Source organism: Rhamphochromis sp. 'chilingali' (genome assembly GCF_963969265.1).
Source record: "Rhamphochromis sp. 'chilingali' genome assembly, chromosome: 8".
NCBI lineage: Eukaryota > Metazoa > Chordata > Actinopteri > Cichliformes > Cichlidae > Rhamphochromis > Rhamphochromis sp. 'chilingali'.
In genome coordinates this window covers 9,349,991-9,362,958 of record NC_137935.1, presented here as the reverse complement: position 1 = coordinate 9,362,958, position 12,968 = coordinate 9,349,991, and the positions used below count along the sequence as shown (strand labels likewise).

General features: G+C 39.1%; 1 protein-coding gene across 1 annotated transcript in view; it reads left to right on the top strand.

Annotated features, from left to right (window-relative positions):
- Window positions 1–12,968, top strand: part of nbeab (neurobeachin b) — a 209,248-nt gene that overhangs the window by 119,569 nt on the left and 76,711 nt on the right. The window contains exons 38-39 of the mRNA XM_080889391.1: window positions 323–489; window positions 12,654–12,778. Coding sequence (XP_080745517.1) covers window positions 323–489; window positions 12,654–12,778 — 292 coding nt within the window. The remainder of the gene's footprint in view (window positions 1–322; window positions 490–12,653; window positions 12,779–12,968) is intronic.

The window sequence follows — 12,968 nt, the reverse complement described above, 5'->3', positions numbered from 1 at the left end:
AGTTAGGCAATGGACTGCCTTCATGTGCTTGCAGTGATTTAGTGCCCTCCTCCAAGGGAGTAGAAATATATCTCTCAGCTGTCCACTAATATCTTTATGCACTCAAGTGTGTTGAATGAAGCTATAACATTCTTCAGCGTGACAAATGCTCCATTAGAGTGTATATATTATTCTGACTTTATTCAAGTAAGACATTCTCAAATGCTATTAGAACAATGTCCAGCATTAAATTTGATGGTAGATACTGTACCTAAATATATAAATACAGAATGAGATTAACACATTTTGTTTCTTTCTTCTGTTTTCTTAAATCTGAAATTAGTCAAACTGTGCTCAGTATGCTGCTGACAGAAAAGAGGAAGAGAAGATGTGTGACCACCTGATTTGCGCCGCTAAGCACAGAGACCATGTAACAGCCAACCAGTTAAAGCAGAAAATCGTCAACATCCTCACCAACAAGCATGGTGCCTGGGGCACGCTGGCCCAGAGGTAGGTCCCCACACTTGAACAAGTTTAACTGCAGACCTACAGGGGTGGTGTTAAGACTTCAAGATAAACTATAGCCACTCAATGTTAGGTACAACCTACAGGACAAAAGTTACCTGTTCACAGTACTCTGCAGTCAGAGGATAGGGCCACCAGTTAATGTCATTTTCCCAGGATCCGATAGGGTCAGCAATCAGGTCAGCAAATGCAATTACAGTGCCGAGTGGCTTAATCCTCTGGGGACAGCTGATTGGCCAGTCATCTAACATACCAGGGTGGAAGACGGGGGTTGGGGTGTTTCTGCAGCATTGTCCAGGCATTCATTGACCCTCTCAGTAACACAGCCCAGCACCTGGTGGTAGTTGCAGCCTTCCCCATGGGCCCTGTTAAAACAACCACCAGCTCTCCCACTCTGCTGCTTACTTTTCACTATCATCCACATGGTCCCATGGATGCAGGGCTGGTTAGAAGCATTGACAGCTAGTTATTTTAGACAAACAAAGGAGTCACAGCAAGCTGTTTTGTTTTCTTCTGGGCTTATGGCTGGGAATTACAGATATGACAAAAAGCATGCAGTTTTTTATAATAGCAGAACTATGAGCAATGACTTGGTGCAGGGAAAGCCTCAGGCAGTTTGAGTTAAATATCCACATCACATTATACAGGCCAGTTGTAGAAATGCACAGTAGTAGTAAATTTGTTCACATAAAATGAATTCAAGAGCAGCCAGTTGAGAGAAAGTCTGCCACTTTATACACAAACCGCAGCTGCTTATTTGCCAAATTTTTGCATCTTTGCTGAAACAGTAGCTTTAAGTTTGTTATTACGTTTTAACGATACAGTGCAGATGTTCGACTGGGTTTGCTGAGCGTGAATTTGTTTCAGATCTTAAACCAGGTTTCCTCATAATATGAAAAAATGTTTTACTAATTTTTATAGCTTTATTTTATGTTTTTAATGTTTCGAGCATTTTCCATCAAAATCAGTAGATGTTCTAAGCAGCTAAATGTGTTCTTTATCCTTCTACTCACGGAACATTGTGTGCAGTAGCCAGTCTAATTTTATCAAATGCATGTATATTGACATCACATGCTGCAATTTCCCGTTGACACTTGGATTTGTTAGAGGCAATAATGTATTGCAATTGCTTCCAGAACAATGGCAGAAAAACTGACCTTATCCAAACACTGTGTTTAATATTATGTTAATATTTTGACCGTGACTGTGAGGATCTCAGGGTCCAAGTACAGATTTTCTTAAAACTGACTGAACCTTAACTACCCATGGAAATCTATTGGACTGAATTCTGGGCTCTTGTTCAAATATTTATGGAGCTTCTCTCAGAGGCATAGCATTTGCATTGAAACAAAAGGTTATTGAGCATGGGTGCATTGTAAATGATACCGCAAAACTTCCAACAAATTCAAATTTAATGGTAACCTGCTGGTGAAGAAAAATGATGCAATATGCTCACAAGCTCAAGGCAGTGTTGCAGTTCAGCAGCTCAGTCTTATTCAATGCTACATTAACTTTCCCATTTATGCTTCTCTTGTAAAATATAAAGCCCTCAAGCATTTTGAGGTGGCTGTCTGTTTTGTGTGTGTGTGTGTGTGTGTGTGTGTGTGTGTGTGTGTGTGTGTGTGTGTGTGTGTGTGTGTGTGTGTGTGTGTGTGTGAGTGAATGAACCTTTAGTTAGTAATGTTTGTTTTTACCGTCTTGCACAGAGATTGCTTTGCCTTTAACTCCCAAGTTCTGCCTGGGGACATGCCAAGGGATATTTATCATTAGTGTAGGATATATTATAAACAAAATTATTCATAGGAAGGCAGTAGTCAGACTACTGACACTTTTCTTTGTTTAGTGTTTTTTTTTTCTTTCTTTCTTTTTTAAACCGCATGTTTGCAGCTTTGCTCATTAGATGCCCAAGTATTAGATTTCTCTGTTTTTGAATTCCTGGTATCTGCAGCCAGTTGATTTTAAGTTGTTGTTCACCTTAGAACAAACAGTTTTAGGAAATTGTGTTGTAGCACCAACAGCAAGAGCGGTAAATAAGGAAATGATCTGTACACGGCTTTAAAACAGCTGCTCTACAGTCATATGATCTGCCTGAAAAATACGCAGATCAGACCCTATGGTGGCCCGTTGGATCCATACTATATGCTTGCTTGATGATGAATGTCCCTCTGTATGGAGTCAGCATAGAAAAATCAATAGTCCTCAAATTGAAACAGTATAGGGTTGTATTGATCCGCTGTGCTAAATCAAAATGAGGAGGCTTTGATACATCTCTCCAAGACAGCTCCCTGTGCAGTAATGACACCCTATCAATTTTAGCTTTACACTGATAAATCAAGTTGAAAATTGGATGTCAGAGTTTTTTCCAGGGAGAGAGTGATTTTCCCTGCCCTCTGGTCCCCTCTGCTGTTGACCTCTGAACCCTGCCAGTGGATTATAAAGTTCAGGCTCGTCTAAAGTGAAAGTAGATGTCAAGGCGATGCTGATGAATTCATTGAAGACTAATGTCCAGCACTTTTGCAGCACGGGACTACCGTACTGTGACAGCACAATAAATTCTCTCGACAAAGTTAAACTGCAACTTTATTTTATGCAACAAAAGTCTTTTTGAATACACCGTTAGAGTAAAAAAGGCAGCTTAATGGTGTATTTGTTCATTTTCTTTTTTTATTTTTATATGCGTTATTGTTTTATATTTTGTTATATATTTAAAGGTCTAATTTTAATATTGCATTACATTAACACACACACGTACCTTTAAACACTTGAAAATTCATTGGATTTCATGCACTGATACTAACTGTTTCGACACAGCCAACCTAACACAAATGTAAAAGGGAGCTGAAGCATACAAGCTTCTCTTTGTTCCCATGCGGGCGTCTGAGTTCAGTAGCATCACTGACAGCTGACGGAGGAGCCTCTGCTGGCCTCCACAGCAGACCTTAACCTTACCTGACTAGTCTATTGATTGTCAACATTTCTTCTGTATAATTACTTTTTTGTAGCAGAGGAGCAAAAGGAAAATGGCGGCATATATTGATCTGTTTCGAGGCAGTGAAACAGCCGTTTCCCTTGACTAACAGTGAGTTTCATCTCTGGCACGTGATGAATGGTAACAATCTGCCCGTGGATAATAACTTTGTGATGGAATGAACCTTTTTACTCACAATGTGCCCGCAGTATTTGGTCCTTCCTGAAAGGGGTTATCAATTCTAATAGAATTCTACTACCACAGTGGGGGTGTGAGCACCTTCAGAGATCCTTAAAGCCTTGCAAGGGTTGAGGTCTGATGATCCCTTTGGGGCAGAAAACAAAAGTCAAGGTCCCCAATTGAGCCTGACAGTAAAAACAAAATTTAATCTGGCAACATACTGGATATAATTCAAAGACACGTTTATACTTGACGTCCAGAGCAGCAAAACGTGTATGATCCTACATTCTTGTGATTAATCTGAAGTACTCTGTTAAATATTGTAAAATCAAAAGGGGAATCTTAGAAGCTGCTATAAAATTAATTCACCTCTAAGGGCTTTTTTTCTGTTCACATGCACACTTTAGATGTTTATCTCCCATCCACTCTACCAAAGCGGTTTCTGCTCTTCCTTATTTTTTTAATCTACTATGTACATCAATAAAATGCAGCTCTGTTTAAGACAGCCTCTAAGTGAGGGTGCATTTTATAATCTTCATTAATTTGATCTTATTGAAAACATGATGCTTCTTTGTTCTCGCTCGCTTCTATCCTCTCTTTTTCACATTCGTTCTTGACCTACACCAGGCTCTCTTCCCTTGGGGCCCTCTTAACCTTGTACGCTGTGCTAATTATCTCTGGAAAGAGGCCCATTCACGCAATCATCAATTTCAGTGGGCGTTGAAATTGAGCTGGGCATTGCTTGACTGTGCCACATTTCCAGTGAAAGATAGGTTCCGGAAAGCTGGCGATCCAGGGGAGCTCACCAACAGCACAATGTGGCTCCTCATCCCTCGTATGTCTGTCTTCATTATGCCAGATGACCTGGAGTTAATCTTGTTGCCGCTGTGTCCTTTTGTCTTTGTCCAATAACGTTCTTCAGTGTGTTTCCATTCTATCTCTTAATCAACAAAAGAAAAGTCATATCCAGTAACCCGAAGCATTTCGATCTCAGCTTCGTAACCTAAAGTCTGCGGCAGTCTTGAGAACAGCGATGAAAAGCTATGGTGAAATTAAAGAGATGAAAGTATTGTGTGCCATTTGCAGCCCTTTGTGATAATCTAATCATGATGTTGGCCATACAGTCACTTAACACTTGGCATTCGAGAGACACATGATCAGACTTGGTGTGTTTTTATAGAGGAAATTACTCTGTATTTTTTTCCTTACTTTATAGTTTACTTTGAACGCAACGGGCTCATCACCATATGGTTGCCAGTCACAACTTTCATGCACAGGGTGCTTTTTTGTGTCTTTTTAGTTTTTTAATCTAACAGCAGAATGTTGGTGAATGCTGCATAAAAATCCCCAAAAAGAAGAAGAATGTGCTGGTTGACAGAAGATGTTTTCACATTTTTTCGCTTTGGTTTGCAGCCTCTGCAGGCTGCCCGATGGCTTTCATGGCGTGTGAGGTCCCTGTCATTACAGTGCCACATGTCTGGTTGTCATTTTAATGTACACAAAGGATAGGTTTCAATAAATCAGTGTTAAATGGGCGAACGAGAACTGACTACTATGGCAGAAATTACTGGTTGAGCAGCTAGATAACAAGTGAACTATTTATTACTGTCTCCTTATTTTACTTTAGCTCAATTTTTACCTTAACTGAGACATTTCAAACACGTTCCTCGTGCACTTTTTAGTTCACACTTTTTAGATCACATAGTCAGAGCCTGTTAGGTTGGCAAACAGAAAAAGAAAAGACCACTTGTCCTCAGAATTACACTAAAAACTGGCGTGTTTTCAGTGTCCGTGTGTGTGTGTGAGACAGAAACCAGTCGCTGCTCCTTTGAATAGAATTGTCTGTGATTACTGGCATTTATTATAATTACCCCCTACTCATGTCACCAATGGAAGCTTTTTAAAAGGAGTATAATGGTGTTTTATTGAATCAGCATGTCCCTGTCCTTCCTCCCGACTGCCTCACACAAATCCCCTCTGAGCATAAATAGAATAAAAAGAAAATCTTTAACCATGAGAAACTCATCTGTCTGCAATCGAGCGCTGTGCAAGTTTTATGAGCCATTCTGTTTTAAATGGCTTGAAAAACATGAAGTTAATTATTGCTTTTGACAACAGATCACTGTGGTCACTTATCTCTAAGGCATTATACATTTTATTACATTTACAGATGTGAAGTTACAGAGAAATAGGTGCATATTTCAGTTAGTGTTGAGGACTCTTAAGTAGCTGGCCTGTAACGTGTTAGGCCATTGCTCCAAAAAAGATGCATTGCATCTCAAAGGCTATAGATGGATGCTGACATTTTAGTTCGACAGTTGGATCCATAAATATTTGGACAGAGATAACTTTTTTCTAATTTTGGTTCTGCACGTTGTCACAATTGATTTTAAATGAAACAACTCAGATGCAGTTGAAGTGCAGACTTTTATTTTAGTGGGTTGAACAAAAAGATTGCCTAATATGTGAGGAACTAAAGCTTTCTCTTTTTAACACATTTCAGGTGCTGAAAAAGTAACATGACAAATTAAATAACTGAAAATAAAATGTTCATTTCTACTACTTAGTTGAAAACCCTTTGCTGGCATTGACAGCCGGAAGTCAAGGACGTCACCAGATGCTGGTGATTCTTCCTTTTTAATGCTCATCCAGGCCTTAACTGCAGCGACTTTCAGTTGTTGGTTTTTTGTGGGACTTTCTGTCCAAAGATTAGTCTTCAACAAATGAAATGCTCAGTTCAGTTAAGACCAGGTGATTGACTTTGACATTCAAGAATATTCCACTTCTTTGCTTTAATAAACTCCTTGGTTGCTTTGGCTCTGTTTTTTGGGTCATTGTCCATCTGTATTATGATACACCTTCCAATCAATTTGACTGCAATTGGCTGGATTTGAACAGACAGTATGTCTCTGAACACCTCAGAATTCAACTGGCTGCTTCTGTCCTGTGTCACATCATCAATAAACACTAGTGTCCCAGTGCCATTGGCAGCCATGCACACCCAAGCCATCACACTTCCTCCACTGTTTTTCAGATGATGTAGTAATCTTTCTTTTTTAGATTTTTTTTTTTTTTTTTTTTTTTTTTTTAGCAATGTCCAATCTAGTCTTTCTATTCTTGAGGCTTATGAGTGGCTTGCACCTTGCAGTGAACCTCTATATTTACTTTTATGTAGTCTTCTCTTTATGGTAGACTTCAATATCAACACACTTACATCCTGGAGAGTTTTGTTCACGTGGCTGGTTGTTGTGAAGGGGTTTCTCATCACCATGGAAGTGATTCTGCGATCATCCACCACTGTTGTCTTCCATGGACGTCCAGGCCTTTTTGCGTTGCCGAGTTCACCCGTCCTTTCTTTCTTTCTCAGGATGATTTTGCCGCTCCTAATATCGTAGCAACTTCTCTGATTTTTTTTTTCTGTTTTCACAGCTTAACCCTTTCATGCATGAATTATCAATTGGTATTTCTTTTTCTTAAGTATTTTTATTAATCTTTAGGCAGTAAAAAATATTTTTGAACTTTATTTTTTTAAACGTACTTTTCAAAAAGTTTTTTACATGTCCACTTAGGTGGACAACTGACTGACCAGGGGGTGGCAAGTATACCATCAACACTGACACAAATACAAGAAAACAGTCTTTGAATAGCTGTCCACTGTAGTGACCACTATACATGTAAGGGCTAAGGGTGGCTTGTTTCACGCACATGAGAGCTCCTTTAACTGCATATTGTCTGTTCACAACAAAATCTTCCAAATGCAAGCACCACACCTCAAATCAACTGGCCTGTTATCTGCTCAATTGACAATGACATAATGAAGGAACTGCCCACACCTGCCCATGAGTTACCTTTGAGTCGATTGTCCAATTATTTTTGGTCCCTTGAAAACAAGAGGGTGGTACATGTTAAAGAGCTGAGACGCCTAAACTCGTCATCCAGTTTAAATGTGGATACCCTCAAATGAAAGCTGAGAGTCTACACATGTCCATGTCTGTTATATAACAGTAATTGGACTTACTGTAATTGTTTTAGTAAACAGATAAAAAAAACTTGGGGTTAATGTCCAAATATATATGGACCTAACTGTATATCCCTATATAGAATTTTGCAACTTAAGTGTGTGTGAAAATTCCCATTTGACGATTTTAAAGTTTCAGTTTTCATCAATTATCTACCTTATAAAGAACCTATAGATGCAAGTCATGAAAATATTGTTTGATTATTAAATAGCGGTAGAACCAACAAAGCAACTCAAAATATGACCCATTTAGTTAATCATTAATCATTAGTTGGTATTAATCTCTGGCTCTCATTCAGTTTTTTTTTTTTTTGTCCTTTTTTTGTCCTGTCTCCTCACCCCAACGGCAGACGACTGCCCCTACCAGAGCATAGTTCTGCTGAAGGTTTCTTCCTTTTAAAAGGGAGTTTTTCCTTCCCACTGTCGCCAAAGTGCTTGCTCATAAGGGGGTCATATGATTGTTGGGTTTTTCTCTGTATGTATCATAGTAGGGTCTACCTTACAATATAAAGCCCCTTGAGGCGACTTGGATTGGGTAAAATTGGGTTGAACAGAATCGAACTGAACTGAAGTTTTCCAATGTGTTGCCCAGAAGAATGACAATTTCCTAACACAGCATTTTGCCACATTGGTTTGTCAGTTTATGTACACTATCATTATTATTTCTTACGTTTTATAGATGTTTGTTATGTTTTCTAGATGACTTTCCTCTCCTTCTGCTTTTATGGCTCTCTGAATGTCTTTTTCTGTATTGCCAGTCAGTTTATGGTCGCTTTTCCCTTCATTCCTTTGATAAGCTTTACAACAATGAGTCATGAAGTAGTGATGCAAATTTGTGGCAAAATCCACTGACTGTGCCTGTCTGTTTTAATGCAAATACTAGTATTTGGTGTCAATTTGTCTGTAATTGCCAGAGGAAGTGATACATTATATTGCTGTATCAATGTTTTTGCCTTATTCCTGTAACTGTATTATAGGTAAATATTTGGATATTTGTATTTTTGGATAGCTCTTTAAGTTCGACAAACAAGTGTCTTCTGTTGTTAAATCTTGCTTCCATCAATTGCGTCTTATTAGCAAGGCCAGACACTATGTTCTGCATAGGGACCTTGGAAAGATTATCCACGCCTTTTGACATCTAGGTTGGATTATTGTAACTCACTTTACTTCGGTCTTAACTCTACTCTTATCCATAGACTCCAAATTGTTCAGAATCCGGCTGCTCGTCTCCTTACTGGTAGTGGGCGGCGTGTCTCTATTACCCCTGTCCTTGCTGATCTGCATTGGCTTCCCATTAAGTATCGCTTTAAATTCAAAATCCTGCTGCTTACCTTCCAAATTATTAACAATATAGCGCCAAGCTACCTCATTGAGCTGCTTAAATTATACACCCCTACTAGAGCACTAAGATCATCTTCCCAGTCACTCTTGGTACTGCCGAGATCCCGGCTGAAGACTACAGGTGACCGAGCGTTTGCCTTGGCTGCACCAGATTTATGGAATAACCTCCCCATCGCTATACGCGAGTCTGATTCTATCCATTCCTTCAAATCGCGGTTAAAACCCCACTTATTTAGCCTCGCCTTTTCTACTAGTTAACGCTTGCTTGTTAGTTAGCTTAATGCTTATTCTTATCTTCGGCTTATTCTTAATTACTTTTAATCATTAAAAAATTTTTTTTTATCCTTTACACTTAGTTTTCTTTTATGCTTTTATATGCAATTCTTTTGCTTTTGTGTTTTTAATGCCATTCAACCTGCTAGCATGTTTTGGTACCTTGCCATAGCCCTCATCCTTCCCTGTTACTTCATCCTACTCTCTTGCATGTTAAGCACTTTGGTACACCACTGGTTTTTAAATGTGCAATATAAATAGTTTGTTGTTGTTGTTGTTGTTTACAGAAATGTGTTACTTTTCAATGTGTTAATCCATCACTTACATAGTTTTATTACATTTAAGATGATTTTAATTGCCTGGCACAGTTTCACCTTTTTAATAAACACTGATACTATTTGCCAAATAATCAGAAATATTTCAGGAAACTATGGAGTTTTTGCTGTCCTTTTATAACCGCAACATAAAATAGATTTCACCCTCCAACCCAATGTAAGCCAAAATGTTTTGGAATGATATAATTTCCTAGAAACTGTTATTATTTTGAATTACGCCAGTTAGCTTTCTCTTTTCAACAACCTACGTTTCACGTATACTTAGGTGTTCATCTCAAAGACCTCAACACTGGCTCCCTGAGGAAAGATGCCCTTTAAATACATATTTGAAAGAGCAGAGAATAGACAATAGTCCTGTTACAAATTTATCTTACTGCACTTAGCAAGTCTGAAAGCGGCCATAAATAATGGTGTTCCAGTTTCCTGTAGGTTATCAGTGCTGGAAAATTAGCTTTTAAAATGCGGTTTGAAATCCATTTGGGTGATTGATGGGTGATGGGACTAATAAATTTTGCCAGTTTCTAGCGGCCGGCTCACAGCAATTCTTTATGGTTGTCATGAAGCCAGACACATTTGATGTGTCAAATAAGAAAGGTCTACAGCCATCCCTTAATGAATGATGTTGGATGGACAATTTGTTACTGAGACAACACACTATCTTTCTATTAATGATTCTGTAGCTGGATTTGTGTTTTATTACTTATATTAAAAATTGATTATCTGAATTTTTTAAAAAAATGAAGAGACTGGTGTTGATTGTTAGCTTTTGCAGCATATTAAACAGTAAAAATGTGTGCATACATTATCCAAGTGCACTTTTAAAATCTGCTATTCAGGCCCATGGATGAGGAAATTGCTGCATTTGGGGGGGAACAAACTCTCATTTCTTACAATGCTTTTAAGACATGGACGTGCTCTTTAGTGTTTCATTGCCATTTCCCTATTGGAGAGCTGCAGCTGGAAGCTCGATGCCATCAAACTGTGTATCCCCATCAGGATTGCAATCCTCCTGAGCAGTTTTTGGACCACCCTCAGAGAGGAGGTTCCTTCAGCACAGTACTTTGGCACAGTCCAAATCCGGTATAGCACTGACCACATAGTGTAGAATATCACAGTTCCTCCTCAAACAGCAGATTTAAACTGAAACCATCTGCACAGGCCGAAACAGGCAAGGAGACATAAAAAATGCAGGCGTCCAACTCATTAATCAGTTGATTGAGGTTTGGTTTGTTGTGTATTTTCTTGCTGTTAAAGACAAATGAAGATATTTTGGCTTGAAGTTGTACTCAAATAAGCAAACAAGCACTTTGTGTAAAATGCAGCAAATTTAGTTAATGCTGTTACAGGGAACTCTTCAAAGAGGCAGATTTATCCCCCACTGGCATCTGCTGTGTATTTGTACTAAGAATTAGGGGACATAATCTTCAACAGTAATCGCCCAGTTGCCTGCAGTGGATTTACATTTTTCACACTGTGTAATCTCGCATTTACAATATCATTTACGTGGGTGTCTCCTTTCCACCCACTGACATCTCTCTTTTCTTCAGTGAGGCTTTGGGGGAGATTGACAGGGGACAAGCTCAAGGCGTTCAGTGTTGCTTTGCATACAGCAGCTCATGATACTTTGCGCATACAACATGTGCACACACACATATACACTCAGTTTTGATTGATACTTAACTGAAACTGAGCTCATGTTGCTGTCAGAGCCCGGCTAAGTCTCCTGAGCCTCTTGATTTCTGACACTGGTAGATATTATATTTATGGAGCAAGAAGGCTGTATTTTGTGATGTGATCCCCTCTAACACTTTAATCTGTTTAGACTCCCTCAGTACTGTAGCAGGGAAGGGGGCAGAAACTATACAATGAAATAGACGGTTGCCTGCCAGGGTCTTACTGTATCCAGCACACACAGGAAAATCTCAGCTTGCATTTGAACACTCAATATCCCGTCCAAGGTTTTATTTTGAGATTTGAGCGCCTGTTTCTAGATTTATTCTGTTTCTAGATCTACAGATGCCCTGTATTTGTATAATAAATGAGCTCAAATGTTGAGGTACAGAAGTGTGCTGCCCTATTCGCACATAGTGTCATTGTTAAAGAGAACAAAACGAAGGAAAAATATGTTATTTCTTCACATTTGGTTAAAATTGGAATGGCTGATGTAAGGATTTCTCGTCTGTCAGCTAGAGTTGATGCAATTTTTTTCCTTCTCCTTGGTAAAGGTAAATTAAAGCAAGACTTGTCTTGCTGTATTCCCCTCTAAAGGAAACATAAAGGCTTTGAAATAGCTCCAGCTAGCGTGCAGTTGGAACAAGCAGCACTTAGAAACCTAATGCTGGTTGTGGTGCTTAATGGTTTGCATTAGCTGCAAGCAATAAAATTATCCCAGGTCCTCACTAATGTTGAAATAATCATTTACAAAGATGGTTACCACATGCTGGAACTGTTTTCTTCTTTCTCTGTCTTTTTTTTTTTTTTTACCACCCTAATTCGCTGTTATTAATAATGAATAAAAATGCAATTTTCTATTGGGTTGCTCCAGGGCTCTGGGAATCATTTCAATGAATATTTCAGCACATTATTTTAATCATGGCTCCACATACTCAGGGAGGGGGCTTGTTTTATAGGCTCATGCCTCAACCGCCTCAAGACCCCGATCATTAAACTCCACGCTGTCTGCGTTGAGGTTCCTACCTTTGATTTACAAGACTTGTTAAAAAACATTGTAAAAAGGAGGCAAGCTGTGCCATTTATACTTGTAATTTGATGCTGTATTTGTTAATGGGAGTACTGGTGATTTATGCGTGCAGCGGCTGCTGCTGCTCCCTGCTCTTCTGATGCTATAGCATTAGCAGGACTAACATTAGTAGGTCGGTGCATGCAGTATGCAGAGGCCCAGCTTAATATGCCTTCTAACTATGGCCTGGTTTTTCTCCACAAGATGTTTTCCTCTGATAAGAACGTGGCTGGTGTAATCAGTTCATCATTGTTTGCTCTGTCTAACCTGCCTGTCCTTTGGTCTCCTCCATAGTCAGCTGCATGACTTCTGGCGTCTTGACTACTGGGAAGATGACCTGCGGCGAAGGCGGAGATTTGTCAGAAACCCATTTGGCTCCACCCACCTAGATGTCGTATGCAAGGAACTGCAAGAGTATGGTGAGTTTTTATGGGATGTGCATTTAAAAAAAGAAAGTTTTCATAATTAGGCGACTAAAAATTCACATCCAGCATTATCCCATTTCAATGCTTCAATGCTGCCATTAAAACATTTTTGAAAAAGGATTAAAGTTTAGCCTCCGCTTGTCCATATGGTTTAACATGTTGCTTAGCAGAAATTTTTATAGGT